General features: G+C 43.6%; 1 protein-coding gene and 1 long non-coding RNA gene across 12 annotated transcripts in view; one reads left to right on the top strand and one right to left on the bottom strand.

Annotated features, from left to right (window-relative positions):
* The window catches only part of Tle1 (TLE family member 1, transcriptional corepressor), a 103,893-nt gene extending 102,182 nt beyond the window's left edge, over positions 1-1,711 (bottom strand). For 7 of the 11 annotated variants that reach the window (XM_048331804.1, XM_048331883.1, XM_048331813.1 and 4 more), the window contains exon 1: positions 369-1,711. In XM_048331804.1, the coding sequence (XP_048187761.1) occupies positions 369-392 (24 nt within the window). In that variant the 5' untranslated portion in view covers positions 393-1,711. The remainder of the gene's footprint in view (positions 1-368) is intronic. The other 4 variants (XM_048331849.1, XM_048331839.1, XM_048331859.1 and 1 more) reach the window with 1 other exon arrangement.
* Positions 1,712-2,041: 330 nt separating this feature from the next.
* Positions 2,042-8,334, top strand: LOC125355322. The gene is made up of 3 exons (XR_007211642.1): positions 2,042-2,177; positions 4,712-4,781; positions 8,037-8,334. It is a non-coding gene; the product is annotated as an uncharacterized LOC125355322 (long non-coding RNA).
* The last annotated feature ends 18,550 nt before the right edge of the window (positions 8,335-26,884 follow it).

Genomic DNA, 26,884 nt, shown 5'->3' with positions numbered 1-26,884 from the left:
CAGAGTGACCGGGCCACCTCCGGACCCACCGGAGAGGGGTCCGCATTGACATGTAAATAGGCGAGACAAGAAACAAAGGGGGGGCGCCCTACTCACCTAGGGGGAACGGGGAAGGGGGGGGACCCCAGCCTCCCCAGGCGCCCGCGTCCGCCCCGTCTAGACGTCAAGCTGGAGGGGCCTCAAAGCCAAGGGGGTGAAACTGAGTTTCAGCATACTGCCCACCCGGGGATGAATGGAAGGGCCCAAGACTCCCACCACCCCCACCCCTGTCCCCACGCCTGGCACCGGGGTACTTTCTTCCCTGGGCTCGGGGCCCTCCCACCCCCCAATCATCACCCCCTCACTCCACCTATCTGGCCGCGACTTACCGGGTGCCGGCTCTGCGGGAACATCGCTCTGGCGGCTGCCGCGGCTCTGTTCCCGGACAACTCAATTCTCCGCTCAATTTCCAACTTTAATCCCACCGAAGGAAAAAAAAATTAAAGCCAGGAAGCCAGGCGGACGAGGACGGCGCGGGTAGCGCGCGCGGCGAGGCGCACACACCCGGCCACTGGGCGCCGGCCGCTGGCTCCTTGTTCCTCCAGCCGGTGCGGGCTCCCTGCCCTCAGGGCCACATCGCGGGGCGCCTGGGGCCCCACTGTCTCAAGAAATCTGTGTTGGCGCCACAAGCCCCCCTTGGGACGGCGCGTGCGGGGTTTAAGGTGCGACCCTCGGGGCCCAGGCCTCCCGGGGCGGAGATGGGGGGCGCGGCGACTCCAGCTGGACCTCCCCCCGCCCGCCCTCGGCGATCCGCGCGCCCGCCGAGAGTCCCGGGCACACAAATCCAGACGGGCTATTTTGTTTTGTTTTGTTTTGCTCTGTTCCCGATCTCTGCCTCCTCTCTGGGTTCTTCTTTCCACCCGCGACAGCGGTAGCAGCGAGCGAGGTGCAGGTGGCAATGCGCCCCCGCGAACCCCCCCCCCCGCCACACAAAACAAACCTCCGCGGCGTTCCGGGCCAACCCCCGCGGATCCGCACCGCGGCGTCAGCCCCGGAGCTCCCGGGGAGACGATGAAGTCGGGATCGGATCAGAAGCTCCGCGCCCTGCGGTCCCGAGCCTCAGCCCCGGCCGGCGAGAGAAGGGGATGACGAGGCGGGGAAAAGTGCGGAGGGCGCGCCGCCGGGAGGGCGGCTCGGCACGCCCCGTGCGACCGGCACTCGGTGTTCTCGCGGTTGCACAAACCCTCCAGGACGCGACGGGGCTACTCCCCGCAGTGCAGCCCCGAACGAGCCCGCCGCCGCTCCTCGATCCTGGGGCGCATCGGGGCACCTCGCCCCGCACGGCTGGCCCGGACCCTTCTTCCTCGGCCTCCTTTCTCTCCTTTCCTACGTCCTCCTCCCGGCAAAGGGAGCTCCAACCCAGCTGCAAAGTTCTCTCGCGACCCGGGCGAAGATATCCACGAGATGGTGCGGGGAAGCGGAGTGCGCTCCGCCGCTCGGCCTCCCTCCTTGGCCGGCAAACTCGGCGGACGAGTCCCTAGTGGTCACAGCGGCGGGGGCCGACGAGGGCTGGGTCACCACCGGACAGTCTGAGGTCCGGCAAGTGGTGCAGGTCCCGCCCGTACGACTGAAGGGGTGGCGCAATCGGGGGTGCGGGGCGCCCGCTGCTGCCGCCGCCGCCGCTGCTCCAGCAGCCGCCGCTCCCGCCGCCGCCGCCGCCCGCGCCTCTCGCGCCGGTTACATTAACACGCGGTTTCACACTCCCGAGCTAACCAGCGCCGGCCCCGCCCAACCCCGCGCGGGCGGGGGCAGGGAGCGCGGAGCTGGCGGGGGGACGTGGGCCTGGGAGGCGGGGGACGAGGGTGAGAGGAGGTGGGGGGGCGGACAGCTTCGACCAATCGCGTGCGCCAAACCCAACGTGGGGCGCTGACGTAGTACCTCCCCGAAGCCTATGGCAGCGTCGTGTCGGATGACCCGCTCCCTCTCACTCCTCATCCCCTCCATTCCACTCCCACCCCACTCGCTACCATCTCCGCCATCTCCCTCGTCTCCCCTCCCACTCACCCACCCCCGCCCCTCCTCCGCCAACCGCGTCCTCCCGGGCTGGGTGAAGAACTGTTTCTGGAGAAGCCTTGAGGACGCCAAAGCCAGCCAATAGGAAGCGACGAGATGCGGAGATTGGCAGGCAGGATTGGAAGGTCGGTGGGAAGGAGAGCGGCGGGGCCGGACTGTCAATCAAAGTAACGTGGGGCCGGCTGGGGAGCGCGCTGATGCGCGCGAGCGGGAGGGACCTGCGAGCGAGCGGCGGCGGAAGCCAGGGGCTCGGGTTTGCAGAAATCCTGCCACTTGTTCGCTTTTCCCTTTCATGAAAAATCCTCCGATCTCAGTGAAACTAACCTCGACACTTCACCGCGTTGGCTTCTTATTTGGGAAAGGAATCGGGGGGGGGGGGGCAGAAGGCAGCGCTTTCTGATAATTCGAGCGAAGAAGGTCTTTGGGGATTGACCCTTGTTGGTGCTGCTACTCTGTTGAAAGGGATATTGCAGTTCTAAAATGTCTCAGGTTTGATTTGTTGTTATTGTTGGGGTTTCCCCCCCCCCTTTGCCCTTCAAGCTGCGTTTTCACGAAAGCACGAGAAGTAGGCTGTGCAGTTGATGGAAAATGCCAATGTGGGCCACGAAGTTGCCTGGCCTCCGGACACCTGGGACACCGGACAGCTAATTGCCCGTCCCCCCTACATACCTATCCCCCCCACCCCTTCCCCCCTTGGCACCCAAGGTAGCCGGATTCCAGCGGTACTGGAGGATTTCAAACAAGTTTCCGAAAAGATCGGCCTCACTCCGTTTGGTGGGAAAGATTACCCCCAAGTGCCGCCAGTGTTAAGACACTTCGGTCCCAAGCTCAAAGATGCTTGCAGGCTGAGAGGAGCAATCTCTAGTCCTAAATCAGACTTCTCTCGCTCGCTCGCTGTCTCGCTCTCTCTGAGAGAGGATGGGTGAGGATTAAAGGAGTCTCTCCATCAGGACTGCGAATCTTGCTTCAAATTCTAAAGAACAAAGAGAAACAATGAGATAATAATGGGACAAATCAGCATTGAGACTTGACAAACCTGTCCCGCCCACCCACCCCCATAATTTGGGCGGCACCCTTGGGCAGAGGTGGGGGTGGGGTGGGGTAAACCCCTAGAAAAGAGCTGGCTACAAGACCAAGATTCTTGTTTGATAGGACTTGCGTAAATAAGGATCTTGAGACTTAAAGAAGAAATGGCTATGTAACTCACGCTGAGAATATCTGATTTTTTTTTGTCTCAAGTGTGTGTCACAGAGGAAAACCTAGGTTGTATTGCCATTAGTGTACTTAAAAAGAAAGGTTAGTGGCGTTATTTTCACTAGAACAGTGGATAAATGATACTATTTTAACAAAATGGTGATGACTGTTAAAAAAAAAAAAGCGCACTTTCAACACTCAGCGTGAGGGTATGGTGCACGTGCTTGCAAGCTCGTGTTTACTGGGACCTGAATTTAGGGCCTGGGCTCAGTCCCTTAGCTTTTTCCCCTCCCAAGGCAGGCTTGAGCCATAGCCCCCTTCCAGCGCTTTTGGTGGTTGATTGAAGATAAGGGTCATATGAACTTTCCTGCCCTGGCTGGCTTAGAGCTGCCATCCTCAGATCTCAGCCCCTTGAGTAGCTAGGATTACAGGCATGAGCCACCAGCCCTCAGCCCAAACACTCATTTTTATGCTGGAACCTAATTAACAAGTTTTTGGCATGTAATACCGCTCACTCATTCTCATTGTTTTACCTTCAAGAGACTTAGGGGAAAGAGCTTGTTTAAACAGACATGCGTTTTATTGAAAATTTGCTTTTACAGAGATCTTTTTCTTTGAAATATTTAAAAAATCATTTTAGATAATACATTCACTGTTGGAGTGTGGTTTTAAATATGTATGATATTGACTTCTCTATAATTGCATCAATCCCAAATATCAATTATAAATGAAAAGTAAAAGCAATTTTAGCCCATTTGAAGGCCATAGTAAATTCTTAAGTCCAGCATGGTAGGTTTGGGGTGTTCTCAATAAGTAGGACTGGAAAGAAGGTTGTGCTATTCATCTTGTTTTACTAATGCAGAGATTAACCTTTGATTAACCTTAGGAATGCTAGATGCTTGCTTGCTTCTTCGCATCTTGGACAGGGGTGTTAACTCAGGGTCTGGGCACTGACCCTTTTTCACTCAAAGTTAGTGCTCTACTACTTGAGCCACAGCTCCACTTCCACCTTATTGGTGGTTGATTGGAGATAAGAATTTCACAGACATGCCAGGTGGCTCATGCCTGTAATCCTTGCTATGCAGGAGGCTGAGAACTGAAAATCGTTGTTGGATGCCAGCCCAGGCAGGAAACCTGTGAAACTCGTATCTCCATTTAACTACCAAAAAAAAAAAAAAAAAAAAAAAAGCCACAACTAGACTTGCAGCTCAAAGTGGTAGAGCACTAGCCTTGAGCATGAACACTCAAAGACAGTACCTAGGGCTCTAAGTTCAAGCCCCTGGACCAAAGGGGGTGGGGGGGGGGGGTGGGGGCTGTTGCAGAATTTGCTGCTGGGGCTGGCCTGGAACTTCAATCTTCAAATCTCAGTCTTTTGAGTATCTAGGATTACATGTGTGAACCATCAGTTACATTATGAACTTTTTGAAATCATAACATCTTTAGGCAACTCCTTGTTGTCTTGAAGTTACAGCCACTGATTGTGATACATAGGCCAGGCTGTGACCAACCCATCCCATAATCACCTCTAGGACAAGGTAGGCAATGCTTGGCATCTGCAAGTATGCTTTGCACTTATTGAGACTTCTCTCTGCTTTCCTTAAGCATTACTAGGTAGGTGTACCTGGACTAACTGGCTGCACTGGTAGTGAAACAAAAAATTAACCACAGTGTATTTGAGACAGGAACGAAAAAGCACTGCTACAAATCTTCTTTCCCTCAAACCACTTCCTTCAAAATCAATTCTACCATACTGTCTTTAAATATTCTCTAATAACTGTTTACAGAAAATGTGGCTGCTCGCCATATTTTCCACTTCAGTAGGAGTAAAAACTGGAAATGAGCTTTTAGATACTTTTTTCTTTATCAGCAGAATTTGAAACCAAGCCAGACCTTCTGATTTCCTCAAAATATAGTATAGGGACTGAGTGAGAAAAGACAATAATGACCTTCAAACTGGAAATCTTTGGCATATATGATGGATGGGGAGGTCTTTGAAGGGTGGGGATTTGGTGGGGCTTGAACTCAAGCCCTTTCACTTTCCCTTAGCTTATTTGATAAAGACTAGCATTCTAACACTTGAGCCACATCTTCACTTCCGGCTTTTTGCTAGGTATTGGGAATGAGTCTCTCAGATTTTTATCTGTTTGAGTCACAGCTCTACTTCCTGATTTGGGGTAGTTACTTGGAGATAAGTTTCTCATAGACTTTGCTTCCTGGGCTGGATTTGAACCTTGCTCCTCAGATCTCAGCCCTCCAGAGTTGCTAGGATTTCAGGACTTAGGAGTAGGAAAAGAGCCAGGCACTTGTGGCTCACACTTGGTGGTTCAAAGCCAGCCCAGAGCAGATAAGTCCATGAGACTCTTATCTCTAATTAACCACCAGAAAGCTGGAAGTGGAGCTGTGACTCAAAGTAATAGAGCATTAACCTTGAGCAAAAGAGCTCAGGGATAGCACTCAGTTACTCATGAAATTGCATTACAGTTGATGGTGCTTAAACAATCAGCTAGCTTTAATCTTATGTTTGAAATAAATAATATATGTATAGTTTGCCTACAGCCTATTTAAAAGAAAATAGTCCTGCTCATGAAATCTTTAATTTGGGTCCTCCATTGAAAGTTTGTTAACCACAGTCTTCTTTACCTTTAATGTATTCATATGTCAGTGATGTTTTACATGAAATAATATTGTGTGTTGCTTCCGTAGGAAGTAGTTTGGAAATGAAAAAGTACTTACTCATTTTTTTTTCTTTTTGGTCTATTATGAGGCTTGAATTGGGATCCTGAGTGCTGTCCCTGAGCTCTTTTCTCAAGGCTACTGCTGCTTTACACTTTGAACCACAGTGCCACTTCTGATTTTTGAGTGGCTAATTGGAGATAAAAGTCTCAAGGGGATTTTTCATTCCCAACTGGCTTTGGACTGGCTTTGAACAGTGATCCTCAGATCTCAGGTTCCTGAGTAGTTAGGATTATAGGTGTGGACTACAATCACCTTACCAGTACTTTTTTGATCCTCTGCAAAAGAAACAAAAAGAATATCCGTGTTTGTTTTATGTTGATGCGTATCTGTGTGTACAGCTATTTATTTGTTGCTGATTTTCAATTCTCATAGTGAAAGTAATTATGAAAACTAAATGTTGAGCCAGGTGCCTATGGCTCTGGGCTGATCTGAGTGAGAGTACTAAGTTCAAAGTCAACTAGAGAAGACAAATCCAGGAGACTCTCATCTCCAATTAACTAGCAAAAGCTGGAAGTAGAGGTATGGCTCAACTAGAGAGCCAGTCTCCCACAGAAAGACCAAAGAAGAGCTTGAAGCTCCGAGTTCAAGTGCCAGTACTAGCACACATACACAATAACAAAAAAAACTAAATGTTATACAGTATAGGTGCTATGAAACAGAAGCAAAGTTTGTGAAGGCTGAGCATAAAATAATGGCATCTTTGAAATCTATTGCTTGTTATTTGAAATTGAAAATTGTGGCAACTTTTTAAAAACTATTTTTGTTATTTTTCTTTTCCTTCAACAGGAAGTTATTATCATGTATTTCCCCATTTGTCTTTTTTAAAACTGAGAATTGCCATAAAGTTAAGAATTTAAGATCCAGGGGCTGGGGATATGGCCTAGTGGCAAGAGTGCTTGCCTCATATACATGAGGCCCTGGGTTCGATTCCTCAGCACCACATATACAGAAAATGGCCAGAAGTGGCGCTGTGGCTCAAGTGGCAGAGTGCTAGCCTTGAGCAAAAGAGAAGCCAGGGACAGTGCTCAAGCCCTGAGTTCACAGCCTAGGACTGGCCAAAAAAAAAAAAAAAGAATTTAAGATCCAGAATTTTTTTCAACATTATTTTGTAGCCTTTTCCTCCCCACCTTCACCCCATTATCAAAAGGGGGGGGGGGGAGTTAGGTTTGGAGGTGGAGAGTAGAAGTCAGAAGGAAAAAGAAAAAAAAAATCAGTAGCAGGCCTAGACAGCAGTAAAAACCTCAAATAAAATCGCATCCAAAGAATCTCTTGTGGTTTCACACAATATGGTAAAATTAGAGATTGCAGGAAACCAACTAAATTAAACTGGGAGCATTTGAAGAGAAACTAGCAGACTTTATGAAAATGACACATTGACTGACCAATACACTTTTTTTTATCAACAATTTCTTTGTTAAGACACAGATCAAAAGAACCTGCATATGTTTTCATTTTGTTCTAAGGAGAAAATTACATCCAGATGTTTAATAGGCATTTGGTTGGTTTTTCAGCATTGATTAGATATGTTGGTTCTGTTTGCTTACAAGTGTAGCCGGATCATTAGCTAATGCAAAGAAATGTTTGCTGTGAGTTGCTAATTAGGGCCTTTGGAAACTCTCCATGCTCAAGAACAATTTGTACAGTGGCCAGAAGAACTTGTGGGACTTGAGGAAGTTGTTTTCTCTTGTCTGGCAGGGTGGTGAGAAGCCCCCACAGTCCCCATTCCCTAATCTCCCTTTGCCAGGGGGATTGAGATAGATCCCCAAGGACTGAAGTACAAATAAATTAGGAGGAGACCACACAGGCACTCCCAAACATAGAGATAATTGTGCTCTTTCTGGAAGGACCGCTAAGCTGTCTTTGGGGGGTGCGGAACAAACATCTAAAACGCTAAACATTAACATGTGGAAGATGCTTGGTGTTAATGTTACCAAATACACAGCATTTTTAAGTATACTTTAGAGACAGATGGAAAAGCCCTTTATGATAAACGAGTGTACTTGAATTCATTACTGTGGTACTTATAATTAAATATGTCTCTTTTGCAATTTCAGTACTTTTCCACCATTCCAGACACCAAGCCTAAAAAGGAGAAGACTGGGGGCAGGGAAAGGCAGGGAGGAGAAGAATTTTGGAAACTAGAAAGGAGCTTGAGAGGAAATAACGATGTTTACTTTCACAGCCCATCCATTTGTTTACCTTGTTAAAGCCCCCAAAACTTGTCTTCCACTTAGTATTCAAATAAACTGAAGCACTAGGCAAATGAACTTAGTCAGCCAATCAGGGGAGGGGGGTTGTTTGTTTAAAAAAAAACAACACTTGACTGTGTCTATGGCCTACCCAACACCATCTCTGGGAGGACTAAACTTTTGTTTACATAAGTCTGTATTTCTAGAGAGCTATCAGCCCAAAATAGCATGTGTTTATCAGTAACCAGAGAAATGCAGGTATAAATACCATTGTGCCATGTTTGTCTTGCATATTAATATTCCCCCTAAGCCCTCTTACATCTTATACACGTGGATGGCACTCCAAGGAGCCTACATGTGAGTAGTCTGGTTAAAGTGGGGTTTTCACACCAATAAAATAGATATCGGATTCGATTCTTTGAAATAGTGTCCATTGCTGTGTCAATCCAGCAAATTACCCAGCGAAAGTAAACTCAGTATTTTAAGATCTAATCAAATACTCCCTGGAATTCAAATTACTATTATGGGTGATGGTGAAGTTAGTATTCTATCCCCTAACTCTGGCTCCCAAACTTCCATCCTTGAATATTTAATTCATTGTAAACACGGGTAAAAGTGGGTGAGATACTTCTTTTTGTTTGTAATTCCTTCAATTAAACCAAGAAGTGAAGTTGAAGAGCATTTGGTAAACAAAAGATAAAAGTAGTTAAAGACTGCTTCCAGATGCCCTGCCCTACTAATTCGTATAACAAGAGCACATTTTGGCCCCTAGCTTCTCAAGACTGAAAACTCTCCCCAGGTGAGAATGACAGACTACTAGAAAATTAACATTACATTGAAATGCTTAACCTAGGATTCTTAAAGCTTGGTCATTATCATTTAAATTCTGTTTCTTCCTGTAGATAGCAAGGCCTTTGAGGGGTGTAGTCTGGAATTCACCCCTTTCCAGTTTTGAAGGCTTGTGTGTTAGGGGAATGAAAAGCTCTAACAGGCAAATATGTTTTCCATATATTTCCATGTTTCCAAATGCAAAAGGCCTTGATGAACAGATTATATGGCAGAAATACCGAATATTAGGGCATTACACAGGACCATTTCCTGGGCTATTTAAAAAAGTGCCAGCCAGGCACTAGTAGTTTAGGCCTGTAATCCTAGCTAGCTACTCAGGAGGCCGAGATTTGGTTTGAGTATTGAAGTTCAAAGCCTTGGGCAGGAAAGTCCCTGAAGAACTCTTATCTCCAATAAATAGACTCAGAGACAGCCGGCCCAGGCCCTGAATTCAAGCCCCAAGACTGGCACACACACCAAAAAGACAATCAGCTGTGATTGTCCACTGCGTTTAATCCCAAACACCTCCAAAATAGAGTCATCATCCTGAAACAGAAAAGAAGTATGCGCGTGCACACACACCCCCACACCCCCAAACAGATATAACGAAAATGTAATATGTCAATCTTATTGACTTCTGAATTTAAAAGAAAAAGAGGGAGGGAGGGGGGGGGAGGGAGGACCTACCTGTGATATATATTATAGGCATGTAGACTGGGTATTAGGTAATAGGGAATTACAGTTCTTTTGTTATGTGAAAATATTTTGGTTGTGTAGGAGATTGTTATTCTAAGAAGATGAATAGTAAGGCATGCAATTTTGGATGGACATCTGTAACTACAAATAAAAACTATGTTTAGTAAGAGAGAGAAAGCAAAGTTATCAGTAAAAAGGCAAAGTTGTCAGTGTTTTATTTGCCAAATTTAGGGATAGAGTCTGCAACTACTCATTTTATTATTCTTTTTTATTACTCCCTTTTTTCTTTTTTTTTTGGGGGGGGGGGGTGGGGGTGCCTGGCACTGTCCCTGAGCTCCTTTTGCTCCAGGCTAGCACTCTACCACTTGAGCCACAGCACCACCTCTGGCATTTTCTGTGATTTAATTAGAGATAACAGTCTCACAGACTTTCCTGCCAAGGCTGGCTTCAAACTGCAATCCTTATACCTCAGCCTCCCATGTAGCTAAGATTGAATATTTTTCACATTGAGATATCTAAAGGAACAATTCAAAGTTCATTGTCTACATTATTTTTATGTGTTAAATAGCATCCATTTAAATAGTTTAAAAGTTGACATGCTTGTAGTTGTTTTTTGGTTCATTGTCGGGCTTGAACTCAGGGTCTGGGAGCTGTCCCTGAGTGCCCTACCACTTTGAGCCACAGTTCCACTTCTCTAGTTGTTTTGTTTGTTTTCAGGTATGAACAAATAATGAAGAATTGGATTTTTCCTGATTGTGGAAAAAGATGTGTTTTGTTTTTATTTTTATCATGTTTGGGGCTTTGGATCCGAATCTGAACATTTTTATTTTGCCATTTATTTCTGTTTGCTTTTTCCTAAATGTCCATTAGTTATCAATTAGTTTAAAATGGAAATCTTTAAATAGATTAAGGCATTACATTAACAATCCTCTAATGCATCTTTTTGTGGACCATAAAGCTCAGAATCACTAGAAAATCCTCTATAAAATAAACAACCAGTTTGTGTGTTAGGAACAAGGCAGTAGCAAATAAAATTTTATTTATATTTCTTTTATGAAGACTTGTTCTGCTAGTCTATTTAGCACTTACATAAGTTATTAGTTGCATTTTTAAACTTTTGTACCATTTTGAAATATGATGCTGAAAGAGATTTTTGCACTGGGTAGTAAGTTTTAAGTATTAATAATGAAAAGAAAAATGGGGCTGGGCAGCCGTGGCTCAGGCCTGTCTGAGGATCAGCATTCAAAGCCAGCCCAGGCAAGAAAGTCCATGAGCACTAGAGTCCAATTAAGCACTATAAATGCCAGAAGTGGAGCTGTGGCTCAAGTGGGAGAGGGCAAACCTTGAGCAAATATGCTCAGGGACAGCACCCAGGCCAAGCCCAAGCCTCAGGACCAGCACACAAGAAGAGCACTAATCTGAATATCTAACCCAGAATCAGAGGCCTGCTGTTCCCCACCACAAGTTATCAAAATCAATGGATGTTCAAGTCTGTTACACAGAACGGCATAGCTTTTTCCCATCTCCTATGCATACCCTCTGGTGGGTGTGGATTAATGTACAGTACTCAGATACCTGATACCATGTGAATGCTATGGGAGTAACTGTGTCATTTAAGGAACAATGGCAACATAAAGTCTAAGTGTTCAACAGAAGGGTAGTTATATTTGTTTTGCTTAAACTAAGGTGTGAGTTCAGAGCTTTGTGTTTGCTGGGCTGCTAGCTACTCTATCACGTAGCCACACCTCCAGCCCTGCTTTTGCTGGTGAATTAGAAATAGGGTCTTCTGAACTTTCCCATCCTAGTTGGCTTCAAAACTACAGATTTCCACATCTCGGAATTTTTTTTGTCCTGTTTTTGTTGTTGCTGTTGTTTGGAAGATGAGAGGCATGAGCAACTGGCACCTCCACCAGTTTTTTGTTTTTCTTTTCTCAATTTTTTGGGGAGTGTTGATTATGGAGCTTGAACTCAGGATCTGAGTTAAGTCTCTGAGCTTTTTTGCTCTAAGCTAGTGCCCTACTACTTTGAGCTTCAGTGCCACTTCTGGTTTTCTGGTAGTTAATTGGAGATAAGAGACTCACAGACTTTCTTTCACAGACTGGCTTCAACCATGACCCTCAGCTCTCAGCCTCCTGAGTAGCTAGGATTACAGGGGTGAGTCACCAGCATCTGGCTTCTGAATATTTTTGATCTGCAGTTGAATCTGTGACTCAGAACCTGCATGCATACAGAAAACCGACTGTATGATAAGCTAAAGAGGTTAAAGGTGATAATAGTGGTGATAATAAAGGTAGTAAATAAATAAATGTGACAAAGTATGGAAGTACAAGAAATCAAGGTGGGCACTGGTGGATCATGCCTGTAATCCTGGCTACTCAGGAGGCTGAGATCTGAGGATTGAGGTTTGAAGCCAGCCTGGACAAAAAAGCCCAAGACTCTCTTATCTTCAATTAAACCAGCAAAAAGCTGAAAGTGGAGCTGTGGCTCATGTGGTAGAGTGTCAGGCAAGTGCCCAAAAGCCCAGGGACAGTGTCCAGCCCTGAGTTCAGACCCCAGTATGGGCACACACAAAAACCAAAAATACACAGGCAAAACTGGGTTTATACAGACTAATCAGTTCATCCAATATTTCTAGCTTCCATCCACATAACTAATGATTATGTAAAATGAAAATGATAAAGAGAATTTATGCTGTACCGTGACAGAAATAGCCCCAAGGGAAGAGAGTTACCATTCTGGTTTCCTCTATTTGCAGCCTCCACACTTCAGAAGAACTGGCAAGCTACAATTGGCACTTGAAAAAGTGTTACAAAACACTGACAAGTATTAGAGAAATGTTGATTAATGTAAACAGCCTGCCTCAAGCAATAATACCTTTCTTAATAAAAGTGGTTTTTTCCAATTAGCATTTCTATGGTGATACTGTCTTCTGGGAACTCCTGAGAAGTTTCTAAAGATTGATATTTGTCTTGGCTGGAGATAGAAGGTGTCATCATATTTACAGCTTAAACTTCTGAACATTAAAAAAAATGATGAGCTAGAAAGTAAATAGTATTTAAAAAAAGAAGAAAAATTCTAACACATGCCACATAATTTGTACTAGTAGCTCATGCTGTAATCATCCTAGTTACTCAGGAAGCTGGTATCTGAGGATCATATCTCAAAGCCAGCCTGATCAAGTAAGTCCATGAGACTCTTACCAGCAGTTAACCAACAGAAAGGCTGGACATAGAGCTGTGCTCAAGTGGTTGAGCACCAGCCTAGAGCAGAAAAACCTAAAGGAGACTGTGAGGACATGAGTTCAAGCCCCAATACACACACACACATACACATGCACACGCGCTCAAAAACAAATACAGATATAGTTCTGTGCTTAATAATGTTGAGGGATAATCTTGGTAAAGTAACCATGTAGTCTGGGTATTGGTAACACCATCAGAAACATCTGCTTAATTAAACATGGAAGGATATGTCTCTATCCTTCATAAACCAATAAAATCAATGGCTTTCAAAGACCCAATTCCTCCTCTCTCCCTCTTCACAGACACAGGCTGTAACGTATGACTTTAAAACTTTGCTTTAACTTCATGTATGCTAGACAAGCACTTTACCACTAAGCCATATTCCCAGCCCCAGGAATACATTCCAATATCTGCATTTGATTTTATCAAGTGGAATAATCTTAATTTATTTAATCCACAAGGTTGATTTTCACTTTTCATGTAGGCATTTTAATGATAATAAAATATAGATATAGACTAAAAAAAAAACACACAAAAAAAAACTTTGCTTTAGCTGGTTGTGGGTGGCTCACATCCCTAATCCTAGCTACTCCAGAAGTAGAGCTCTGAGGCTTCTAGTTTGAAGCCAGCCTGGGCAGGAAAGTCTGGGAGAGACTCATTGCCAATTAACCAGTAGAAAGCAGGAAGTGGAGCTGTGGCACACATTGGCAGAGGGTTAGCCTTGACCTGAAAAAGCTCCCAGGCCCCAGGCCCTGAATTCAAGTGCCAAGACCAACACACTAACAACCAAGACCAACACAATAACAGGAGCAAACAATAACAAAACAACAACAATAATATAGCTTTTCCTTTATGCTGTAGAACTTTTCTGTTTTATCTTATTGTTCTGATACCAGAGCTTGAACTCAGAGCCTCACTCACTTGGCTTGTTTACTCATGGCTAGTGCTCTAATCCTTGAGCCACTCTCTAGTCTGCAATTTGCTGGCTAATGGGAGATGGAGTCTTGTGGATTTTTTTGCCCAAGTTGGCTTCAATCCCCAATCCTCCAGATCAAAACATTCTTTTTTCCTTTTGCCAGTCCTGGGGCTTGAACTCAGGACCTGGGCATTGTCCCTGAGCTTCTTTTGTTCAAGGTCAGCACTCTACCACTCGAGCCACAGTGCCACTTCTAGCTTTCTCTGTGTATGTGGTATTGAGGAATCGAACCCAGGACTTCATGCATGCTAGGCAAGTACTCTTCTGCTAATCTACCTTCTCAGCCCCAATCAGAATATTCTGAGAAGCTAGATTATAGGCATATGTCTCTGGTTCCTGGCAAATCCTTTTAGTTTATTTTTAAAAATATTACTTTGTATTTTTTGAAATATTGAGGAATAAACCCAGATATTTCTACATTCTACCACTGAACTGCATTTCTGACTTCAGTTTGATTATTACCCATTCAGTTTCTAGAAACCACAACCCGTTTGGTCACTAACTTCAGGGCAAATGACAGACTTTTCCTTATAGTATTTTCAAAGGAGAAGTGATAATCCCTTCCTTCTTTTACCTTCCTTCCTTCCTTCCCTCCTTCCTTTCTTCCTTCTTGAAGTTATTGTTCAATTCCAAATCAATATGATCCTAAACTCTTATTTCCTAATTTTTCAGTTGCTTCCTTCTCTGCTGGCTTTGTTCTGCCTCAGGCCCCGCCCACCTCCCATACAGAATCTCCCCTCCCTGTCCATCCACACCCCAAGTCTAGAGTGTATAGCAGAGCAAAAACAAAAAAACATCAAGTTTCCAGAAATGGAATCCCTCCCCAGCAGAAGACCTTAAGCAAGCCACTTCTGTCTGGGCCTCTACTTCCTCATGTCTAAAAAGAGGATCAATATCATTATCTCTCTAGTGAAGAAGGTTTACTGAGATTACATAGTAAAATACTTAACACAGTTGCTTGCCCTGTGACCCTGGTTTCCTTTTCCTCTTTTTTTCCTGAAGTGCATTGAGGGCTCAACTTCATGCTGGCTCAGCCTGGTGAATGGGTCCCAAAAGAGCACTCCATGCAACTCTAGTCCAGTCATGACCTAGTACTCTGGATCCCAAGAAGAATGCATGGTGTTCTTGTGGGGAAGGATACACACATCTCAGGGAAAGGCAAGAGTCAGTGACTTTGAAGGACCTCTTACCTTACCATGTATGGACTGTCATACTTGTAAAAAACAGCACCAGTACTCATAGCTTTTTGGAAGTAGAAAGGCAAACTTCTAAACTTGGAGTGGGAATGCTATGAACACAAATAATGAACAACAAATAAAACAGCTGTTGTAGTGGCTAAATGCCCTCCCTGAGTTGCCCGTTCAGATAATACAACAAGAAAAAGATAATATGGCTAACCAGTGAGAGGTTAATGGAATTAGGTCTCAAATATGCTCTCTTCCAATGTCGTGCCATCTCACCTACTAAATACTAAGCTGTGCCTTGGAAAGCCCTTGAGAAACACATACAGAAATTAGGAAGTCAACTAGATACCAGCTAGACTCTTAAGAAATGTGACCTGATCTACAATTATTTTTGAACTGGAAACTTCCCCTCTCTTCTGGATGCTTTGCTTTCACATCTGTTTTATTAGTGATGGCTGAGGTCTCTCTGAATAAGATTTAGTGAGAATTGATGAGCCTTGGTTAAGTAAGAATCCTAATAGCTGTGGTTTGCTGTGATGTAGTAAGATATCAAACTCAATTATCTTTTAATTCAACAACTCTCTGTCTACCAGGAGACCTTCTAGAACCTTTTCTCTGTGTCTTTCCTCATTTGAAAACTTTCCTTGGAAATCAGATTTTCCTCTAGAGCAGGAAATAACAAAAATCTTCATTTATGAAGCAAGAAAGAAAAAAAGAGAGAAAGGAGATTTTTCTCTTTAGATTTAGTTGTTTCCAGTAAGGAAGTATTAACCTTGTCTATTCATATCATACTTAAAAAAAAAAAAAGACCTGTAAAACGCTCTGATTTATAAAACATTAAATGTAGGGTTGGGAGTGCAGCTGTGATACAGGAAAGTAGGGTAGAGATGACAGAGGGAGGCAGAGACCTACCTATTTCCTGAGGCCCAAGCATAGCTCCACCTCTATTGCCCAAGACCCAGTGCTGGATTCACTCTGACCTCTCCCTAGGGGTGCCTTTGCTTTCAAAATATCTAGATAGTTAAGTACCCGGAGCTCAGGCCTATAATGGAAGCTGCTCAAGAGGCTGAGATCTGAGCATCTCCATTTGAAGCCAGACCAGGCAGGAAAAGTTGGAGAGACTCTTATCTCCAATTAACCACAAAGAGCAGGAAGTGGAGCTGTGTCTCAGGCAATAGAGTGCTAGCCTTGAGCAAAACTAGCTCAGGGACTATGGCCAGGCCCTGAGTTCAAGCCCCAGGAAAAACACAAATAAAAGCAAAACCCCATCATATTAAAGAAGGTCTCCTCAAACAGAGGACTCAAAAAAAAAAAGAAAGAAAGAAAGAAACAGGCATGTGTGCCATACTGCATTTGTCTGACCTTAAATAACCTTTTTATGTAAACCCCTAATTAAAGCTTTGTGTTTGTGTCCTGCCATATTATTTATATCATTACAACAGAATGCATTGTGGCAATGGGTAGGCAGAGTTGCAAAAACTATTTAACCACCATCTGACGCTAAAAACTGCCCTTCACACAGGGCCCCTCCTGTGAGAGGAGATTGCTGGCCTTCCCCTCAACCAAAATCAACCATAAGGAGTCTCAGCACAGCCCTCCTGCAGCCCTTGGTGCTCCCCTGCTCCTCAGATGAGGAGGAATCTCTCCTGACAACCTCCAGCTGTCCCTTCAGAATGGAATTTTGGGGTGAAGCTTTTGGTGCCTCCCTGCCATAAGTCACAACTCTTTAGGGACTTATGCCCTGTTCAGGAAGCTCCAACCATAGGTCTCTCCCATCCTTCTAGAATATATTTTTCTGCACTATTGGTCCTTAATAAGTAAACAGTCTGTAATCCCTTACTCAGGATCTAGCTTCCCTATGCTAGAAGCTTACAGCCATAATCCTAGCTACTCAGGAGGCTAAGATCTGAGATCAAGGTTCCAAGCTAGTTCAGATAGAAAAACTGCAACTCTTATCTCCAAATAACCATAAAAAAACCTGAGGTGTTTAATTTATCATGCCCAAGTGTACTTTTTCATCCTTTTCCATCCATTGTGTTTACTTGTAGATTTATAGGCACATTCTAATTACTACAAGAGAGGATCACAAAGGTTCAATAGCTATGTACATATGATCATATAAAATGATGTCTATCAAAATGAACTCCAAGAAATGGAAACAAGAGGGTTTTTTTAATTTTGCTTTTTGTTTTTATTTTGTATGTGTTTTTTTTTCCCTCCTTTCTGATTTCTATACCGTTTGTCTTGTATATAAGTATATCTGTTTAGGGGAGGGTAAAGGAGAGCACAGAAATTCTGGGGCAAAAGGTAAACAAATGCAGCAGTGATACTAAGTAGACACTATTATGTTGACTTGAACTATACAACTTGGAAGAGAGTGGGTAGGGAGGGAGAAACTGGGATAAAATGAAGGAAAAAGTGACACTTCTCAAAAAGAAATGTACAACTGGATAATGTGTGTATGTTTATCTGAACTAGGGAAGGGAAAGAAAATTGAGGGAGGGTGTAACAAATATGACAAGAAATGTACTTATTACCTTAATATGTAAGTGTACCCCCTCAGTGTATCACCTTGTCAATAAAATTTAATAAAAATACAAAAAAAACAAAAAGAAATGTACAACTGTACTTATTACCTGACTTATGAAATTGTAACCCCGCTGTATGTCACCTTTACAATATAAAGAAAGAAAGAAATTCACAAAGTAGGAAAAAGAAAGAAAGAAAGGAAGAAAGAAAGAAAGAAAGAAAGAAAGAAAGAAAGAAAGAAAGACTGAAGGGGGTGTGTGGCTTGAATAATAGAGCACCAGCCCTGGATGTAAACAGTTGAGCAATAGTGCAAGGCTCTGAGTTCAAGCCCTAGTACTGGCACACAAAACAAATCAACAACAAAACAAAACTACTTTCACTGCTCTATATCCTATTTTTCTGAGCAAAGACTGTGTCAATAAAAATTAAATCTTCAAGGCACAATCCATCTGTTTATTGAGCTCTACCAAGAATGCAATTTCCTTCTAAGGTATTGAAGACATCATCAACTCTATTAAAGTTACTCTCAGAACTTAGAATTTAGTTGGTCCAGTTATTATGATTATGAAATACTCCCACAGGCTCATGTTTTGATGCTTGGTCTCCAGCTGGAGGCACTGTTTTAGGAAGTAGGGGAAACTTTGTGGGATGGACAGCTGACAGAAGTAAATCAATGCCAGAGGGCCTTCGAAGGTTTACCTGGTCCTGAGTCCCATTCTTGCTGTGTTTCTTAACTGAAAGGATGTAATCAGTCTCTGCCACACACTCCTACTGCCATGATGTTTTGGACCACGAACAGGCCCAGAAACAGAGCTAAATGGAAATGGCTGGCACTCTACCACCCTGTACCAAGCACCAGTGGCTCACTCCTATAATCCTAACTACTCAAGAGGCAAAAGCTGAATCCAAAGCCAATCCCTGGACAGTAATTCTAGAAAACTCTTAGCTCAAATTAACTACCAAAATCCCAGTGGAGGTATAACTCAAATGGTAGAGTACCAGCCCTGAGTGAAAAAGTTAAGGGAAATTTCAAAGCCCTGTATTCAAGCCTAAGTACTGAAAAAAAAAAAAAAAAAAAAAAAGCGGGGGGAGGGAGGGAAGAAGGAAGGAAAGAAGAAAGGAAGGAAGGAAGACAGGCAGGCAGGAAGCAAATGAGCTCTGGCTTTTGTGCTTATCTCCACTGCCATGAAATATTTGGAAGTATGGGCCAGTGAGCATTTTCTCATTCTAAGTTTTGAAAAATATATGATTTCTTTATCATTATAGATGTGTGTATGTGTGCGTGCATGCATGTGTGTTTTTTAGTTGCTTTTTGTTGTTGTTGCCTGTTTTGGGGCTTGGACTCAGGGCTTCTTTTTCTCACTTGGTTTTTTTCATTCGAGGCTGGAGCCTCTTGAGCCACATCTCCACTTCCAGCTTTTACTGGTTAATTGGGGAGATGAGTCTCATGGATTTTTCTGTCCAGGCTAGCTTCAAACTTCCATCCTCAGATCTTAGCCTCCCATGATTACAGATATGAGCCACCAGCATCAGGTTCCATGTCCACTTTGATACAATGATATAAACCTTTAATATGGACTCCAGACTAGCAGCACTGTTGGTTGAAATAATACCAATCTCCACACTGTATTTGTGTTGTTGGGCAACACAGGCTTGGGCAATCTCTTCTTTTGTGTGTGCCAGTCCTGGGGCTTGAACTTAGAGCCTGGGCATTGTCCCTGAGCTTTCTTCCCCCCCCCCCCCCCCAAGGTGAGCACTCTACCATTTGAGCTACCGCTCCTCTTCCAGCTTTTTTGGTAGTTAATTGAAGATCAGAGTCTCACAAGTTTTCCTATATGGGCTGGCTTTGAACCACAATCCTGAGTAGCTAGGATTACTGGTGTACATTGATAGTTTGCTGGTTTTTCCCTGCTTGAGAGCAGCCTTCTGGTAACACGTTAGAACTTAGGCCAACAGCTCTTAGAATGAAAATGCAGTTTAAAAGAAAGAAAGTGGGGGTGGGGAGAGAGAGAGAGAAGAACCTGCAGGGTTTTTAGTCCCTACAAAATATATTGCTTCACTATTGTGCAGGAGGAAAAAGAATTGGAGAGAAAAAAATCAGATAAGAATGTGTAGGTTTTGTGTGTCATGACTGGAGCATAAGATTTTTTTTTTTGGGGGGGGGGATGGAAAGTGGGATGTTAATAGGCGTTACAATTGGCTTAGGCATCCTCTGAAAGCACTCTTGTCAGACAGCAAGGGAGATAGATAGAAAGACCCATTGTTTCCTAAATCTGAAGTTATCATTCTTCTCTTTATCCTTTCTTTTGGATCTTTTTAGTGTTTGCTTAATCAGAATATTTTAATCCCTAATGTGGTGACTTGATGTAATTTATCTCATTAAGCCTCTCCTATTTTCCTCTGTGTACATGACTAATATTATTGTGTTTTATAGGGCTTATTCCAACAAGCTGCTCTTTTGTCCCATTGTTTCAGCTCTAGGCCCAAAGTCAACAAATGAAGTTTTATCTCTCCAATCTCAGGACCTCACCTACTTGTCATGCAGTGTGTATAGATTGCACTGAAGAGAAGAGTGTGTTCCTTTGAAAACAAAGCAAGGATTCATTTTTATGACCTCAAAACAAACAGTTACCTTTCTGGAAAGGTTTTGATCATCACTGTTTATGAGCATAGACTGCCAAAGACTTGCCTTTTAGAAGGGATAAAGGGATGAACTTCCCTGTAGGCAGGAGGCTCTCAGCTCCTACAACAGTGCCTGACTCCTAACATTATTTCTTTCATAATACTTAGAATACTCTCTCCGAGAAGTGGAGAACCTTGTAGTTATCCAAGCCCCTGACCTTCAGCACTGCCACACCCAAGCCAGATCGAACCAGACAGAAGAAAATCAGTCTTGTTTGTAAGTCTGTACCAAGCATAATCTTCTCTTTGAAACAATTGCCTTTTTGAAAATATCTTGTTAGAAAATTATTAACAAACATGTTACCTGTCATTTTCTCCATAACCTCCCCCTTCCTCCCCTGCCCGGAAACTTTGTGATACTGGGAATCAAAGTACTGCACATGCTAGGCATTCACTCTGTGGCTGTGCCCAGCCCAGCTGTTGACAGCTCTTTTTTCTTATTCAGATTGAAAATAACCTGCTGCCATCCTCAGGGAATGAACAAACATAGTGGTTAGCTTTTTCAGTTGTTGAGGCAGAGTCTTACTATGTAGTCCAGGCTAAGGTAGCCCAGATTGGCCTTGGTCCTTTTACTTTAGGCTCCAAAGTGCTAGGATTACAGGTGTGGTTACTGCACTGGGCCATCAACAAGAATTTAATGAGCTAAAGCTTCCTTCTGGCAGGCAGTGTTCCTCAAACATTCATTTGTACACCTCATAGTCACCTGGCGGGCATATTAAACCCCTGAGTGCTAGACCATTCTCAGAGAATTTCAAATTGCAGACCTGGGACGAGTCCTGGAGAGTCCGCATTTCTAGCAAGTTCCCTGGAGAAGCTAGCTCTGGTGGACTAGGAATCCCATTCTGGGAACAACAGCTGGCCTAAACCCCAGCGCTAGTAACTCCAGAGGACAGAAGTAGGAGGAAACTTAAGAAGAGTTATGCAAGCCAACCACTATAAAGAATATACTCCTAGAGGAGTTCTTTATCATAGCGCTCTGGAGCTGAGAGTCCAGTGACCACTAACAGTAGGATGTTAGCTGTGGATGAGGGAAATCTTGAGAGCACTGAAGAAGAGTATAGTATTCAAGATAGATTTTAAAAAAAGAAAAAGAAGCCTGGGCTAGCTTGCTAGAGCTAGAAGGCCCAGCAGATACTCCTGAGTGGATTCTTTTTTCTTTCCTTCGTGTGTGTGTCTGTGTGTGTGTGTGTGTCTGTGTGTGTGTGTGTGTCTATGTGTGTCCACATCCTAATGCTGTTTGCTCACTATTTGTAATCCTAGCTACTCAGAAAGCTGAGATCTAAGGATTGCAGTTTGAAACCATCCTGGGCAGGAAAATCCCCAAGACGCTCATCTCTTATTTGCCAGAAGTGGAGTTGTGGCTTAAGTGGTAGAACTATAATCTTGAGCATAAAAAAGCTCAGGGACAGTGCCCAGGACCTGAGTTCAAGCCCCAGTACTGGTACACATACACACACACACGCACACACACACACACACACACACACACACAGCTTGTTCACTTGATTTGTTTTGGTGTTATTGTTTGCTGGATTTGAGATAGGGTTTAGCTATAATAACCCAGGCTGACCTCAAATCTGCAATCTTCCTGCCTCTACCTCCCGAGGATTACAGGCAAGCACCACCAGGCCAGTCAATAGGAAAACTTACTAAGAGTCCATGTGAGATTGGCATCAGTGATGCAAAGAGAAAGGAGAACCCAGACTCCTTCCTATACATCCTTCTATGTAGTATTTCTCCACCAGGTTTGTCTTGCTGCCCCACTGTGTCAGGGCCTTTGCTAGGCTTCTAGCCTAGGGATGGATAAAACTTCCTTTTCCTTTTCATTTAATTGAATAAAATGAGAATTTCATAAAAGGAACTGTGTGAAGATAATGTCAATATAAAACCAAAATAAAGTAAGAAGAAGTTGGGAGCTAGTGGCTCACACCTGTAAGTTTAGGCACACAGGAAGCTAAGAGCTAAAACTCTCTGGTCAGAGCCAACCCTGACAGACAAATCCAAGACACTTTATTTCCGGTCAACAAATAAACAATGGACTGGAGGCATGGTTCAAGTGGCAGAATACCTGTTGTGAGCAAGAAAGCTGAGTAAGAATGCAAGGCCCCAAGTTCAACAGTGCAGTGCAGTACAGTGCAACAAACAAATACCAACCAATACAACTACAAAAAAAACCCAGACTTTCCAGTGACAGATTTTTATTTTTATTTTATTTTATTTTGCCAGTCCTGGGGCTTGGGACTCAGGGCCTGAGCACTGTCCCTGGCTTCTTTTTGCTCAAGGCTAGCACTCTACCACTTGAGCCACAGCACTACTTCCAGCTTTTTCTGTTTCTGTGTTGCTGAGGAATCAAACCTAAGGCTTCATGCATGCGAGGCAAGCACTCTACCACTAAGCCACAATTTCCAGCCCCTAACAGAGCTTTTTTTTTTTAAAATCAAAAACTTTAACTTGAAATCACTTGTGTAATTATACTCAATGCTTGTCTCTTATACTAGAACATTAAGCACACTACACCCAACTTTGGCTTGACAACTGCTTTTATGAATAAAGTTTTATTGGGATATCGCTAACCGTTATTTTTTGTGTGTTTGTGCCAATCCTGGGGCTTAAGCTCAGGATCTGGGTACAGTCCCTTAGATTTTTTATTCAAGGCTAGCACTCTACTACTGGAGCCACAGCTCTACCTCCAGCTTTTTTTCTCACATACTTCTCTGGCCAGGTTGGCTATGAACTATGATTCTCAGGTATCAGCCTCAGGCGAGAGTCACTGGCACCATGCTTATCCTCAGTTGTTTGTTGTTCCCTCTATGCTTCCCCACCCCCATATCTTCTGTGGCTCCTCTTGTGGCACAGTGGCAGAGTTCAGTGAGTACTGCAAAGACTTCATGGCTAAATATGTATTATTTAATGTTTTATGGAAAACAGTTGTCAACACCTGTGGAAACTCTGTCAGAACTTCTAAGTCCTCAGCCTCTAACACAACAGTCTGCCACAGAAGAGGTGCCTAATGGTATTGAAAAAAATTCATGTATGTGAGGATGCTACTGATCATGGAACCCAGGACTTCATGCAAGTGTTCCTCTCTGAGCTACATCCCCAGCTCAGTAAAAAAAAAAAAAAAAATATATATATATATATATATATATATACGATAAATCCAAGGAGATGTTTTAAATGTCAGTCAGTTACATCAGGATGTTGAAAGAGTTAAATAAGATACTGTGTTATTTAACAACCTAGCATCAGAGTGCCTGGAGCACAGGATGTGGTTAGTAAGTGTTAGCAGTTGTGATTATTTTCAAGCTTCCCGTATTACTGAATATTTTCAGACTTCTGTCTGGGTCTGGGCCTGAGTTGCCCAGTGGCCTTGGGCTTAAAGGCATACCTGTTCTTTACTCTCTGGCCTTGGCCTTGGCCTCCTGTTCGAGACTGGCATTCTATGTCTAGCTCCAGGACTCCTTTCTTGGCCTCTGATTCTTAGCAATACCTTTGCTACCCTTCTAGAAATTTTCTTCTATGATATACAGTCTGGTAGAAGCATCAAATTAGCAAGCCTTGTTGTGGTCTTAGGGAAGTGCCATTTGACCTGGCCCTGGGGCTTAGTTTTAGGAGGTTGTCATCTAGTTCTGGCTGGTTCTGTCTATTTTACAGCCATGTCCTGCAAGGATAGCAGACCATTACTTTTCTGTGACTGGTTAGACATGCTGTAGGGTTGGAGGGGAGTTCCTCAGGAAACAGTCATGAGCTGAGGGAGATAAACTTGTGTGGTTTCACAGGTAAGGACAGAGCAGGGTGCCAAACCCAGCCCAGGAATCCTTCAGCCTGGCTCTGTCCCCAGCTGCAGGAAGAACCTAAGAGGAAAATGAGCTTAGTAAAACAAAGACCAGCAAACCATGACTGAGGGCCAAGTCCATCCTGCCTTTCATTTTTCAGGTAACTCTTATACAAATGATATTTTTCATCTTTTATTTTATTTTTTGTGCTGGTCTTGAACTCAGGGCCCAGGTGCTATCCCTGAGCATTTTTTCTTTAGGCTAGTGTCTACCACTTGAGCCACAGTTCCACGTCCAGCTTTTTGATGGTTAATTGGAGATAAGAGTCTCACAGACTTTTCCTGCCTGGGCTGGCTTCAAACCTCGATCCTCCGATCTTAGCTTCCTGAGTATGTAGGATTGTAGGCCTAAGTCATCACCACCTGGCAGATTTTTTTTTAATTTTATTTTTTTCAGATAGTGTCTTGCTATACTACCCAGGCGAGGCTCTTTCTCCTCCCATTTCATTAATGAAATGAGCTACTGTTCTTGGCTAGGGCTCTGAATCGAATGCTAGCTTTGCTACTTACAGCAGTGGGACCTTGAGCAATTGTCTTAATTTCTTCTCTCAACAGCAGTTTCCATATTTTGAAATGCAAATAATGCATGAAGCTATGGATTTAATCCTCAGCATGACAAATAAATACTAGATTGAATGCAAATATTTATAAAATCAAATGCATACTGTGGTCTTGAGGAGTAAATGAGCTTTTGCACACAACAATGCCTGGTATATACTAAGCACTCAATAAATATCTACTAATATTAATAACTACAGCTGGCCAGATGCCAAATGAGCAGTATGTGGCATAGAGCACAAATCCTAGGCATTTTTAACAAAATCCTGTCCCTTGTAGTGATGCTCTGTGACTATAACAAAATCAGTATCTCTGAGCCTCAGTTTCTCCTTCTTTTTTATTCGCAGTATTGGGATTCGAACTCAGGTCAGATCTTCACACTTGCTTCCTTGGTGTTCTACCACTTCAGCCACACCTTCAGCATGGCTTCTGCTGGTTAATTTGGAGACAGAGCCTCTCACACTTTACTGCCTGGAAACTCTGATCAAACTTTGATCCTCTAGATCTCCGCTCCCTGGGTAGCTAGTATTATAAGTATTATATCAAGGAGGTGTTCCTTCTCCTCAGTTTAGGAAACATGTCTTTGATGGTACCATGTCAGGTCACCATTCCAGATGACACTCCTGTGGTGGCATCTGTCTCACCCTATGACAACAGGCCCATTTACAAAATCCTGTCTCAGCAACCATTGTATGAGTTTAGAACATTTATTAAAGATTGTAAATTAGTGTGCGTGTGTGTGTGTGTGTGTGTGTGTGTGTGTGTGTGGTGCTGGGGATTGAACTCAGGGTTGTGCTGTATCACTCAGTCACTCTGCCAGCCTACATTAAGCCTTTGAGATTGGAGCATGTTGTGCCACACAAAGTCTTTTTCTCAAGCTGCTGTTCCTCTCTTCCCTATACCTTCTTTCTGAGTGAGGACCCCACAACTCCTCTTCCATTCTGTACACGTTTCTCCTTTTTTACATCTCCCACCATAGGCCATGTTCTCTCCATAACAGGAACACTCACAATCTGCTGAGAAAAGAATGTAATTTGGGGCTGGGAGATGTGTAGAGTACTTGCAGAGGCCTTGGGCTTGATCTCCAGCACAGCACCAATAAAAATAAATAAAAGTGTGTGTGTGTGTGAGTAATTTTCTTCATTCTCTATCAAGCAATCAAAGGGTGTTTGAGCATGCTATGGCCATGAGATGCCGTCAGTTCTTCCTCTGTGATTTAAAGGAACAATAGAGGAGTGAGGAGAGAGATTTTTGAGGTGGAATCAGGTTGGATCCAGCAGTCAGGAAGGTCATCTCCTTGACCACAGTCCTCTAGTAAAATAGAAGAGATTATTTGCCAAGAGAAACTAGAAGATGTGGAAGGGCTCTGGCGGAAGCCAGACAAGTCTGATTTATCTTGGAATTTAGCCAAAAGGGGTTAGTTACTAAAACAACAGCTCCTCTACATAAATCCTTCGGGTCCTTGAAAAATATTATTAATTCACTTCTGTATCGTAAATAACCCTAATCTTATTACTCTTGCCAAAAGCATAACTTCTGCAAGGCCTGCCTGTTGTGTAGATACGGGGCTGAAGGGGCCAAGATCCCCATGAGGGGGCAGCGCCTTGTACAGATAGTGCTATTCTCTGAGATACTTCAAGCTCTTTCGCACTTTCTGTTCTGTGTGTGTGTGCATGTGCATGTGCTGGTTCTGAGGCTTGAACTCCAAGTCAGGGAGTTCTCCCTTGGCTTTTTCATTAAAGACCATCATTCTACCGCTTGGGCCACAGTTCCATTTTTGTTTTATTGCTGGTTAATTGGAGATAAGAATCTCATAAAATTTTCTGTTGGGCTGGCTTTGAACCATGATTCTCAGATCTGAGCCTCCTAAATAAATAATATTATAGGCATGAGCTCTGCTCATTATAAAGTTCTTCTTCCTTCTCCCTCCCTCCCTCCCTTCCTTCCTTTCTTTGGGCCAGGCCTAGGGTTTGAATTTAGTGTCTGGGTTCTGTCCTTGAGCTTTTTTTTTTTTTTTTATCAAGGCTAGTGCTCTACCTCTTAAGCCACAGGTCCACTTTGGATTTTTAGTAGTTTATTGGAGATAAGAGTCTCACTGATTTTTCCTGCACAGGCTGGTTTAGATCCTAGATCCTCAGATCTCAGCCTCCAGAGTAGCTAGGATTACGGGCATGAGCCATTGG

Source organism: Perognathus longimembris, chromosome 1 (genome assembly GCF_023159225.1).
Source record: "Perognathus longimembris pacificus isolate PPM17 chromosome 1, ASM2315922v1, whole genome shotgun sequence".
Lineage (NCBI taxonomy): Eukaryota > Metazoa > Chordata > Mammalia > Rodentia > Heteromyidae > Perognathus > Perognathus longimembris.
The sequence above is the reverse complement of the archived record's forward strand: the minus strand, read 5'-3'. Positions and strand labels throughout refer to the sequence as shown.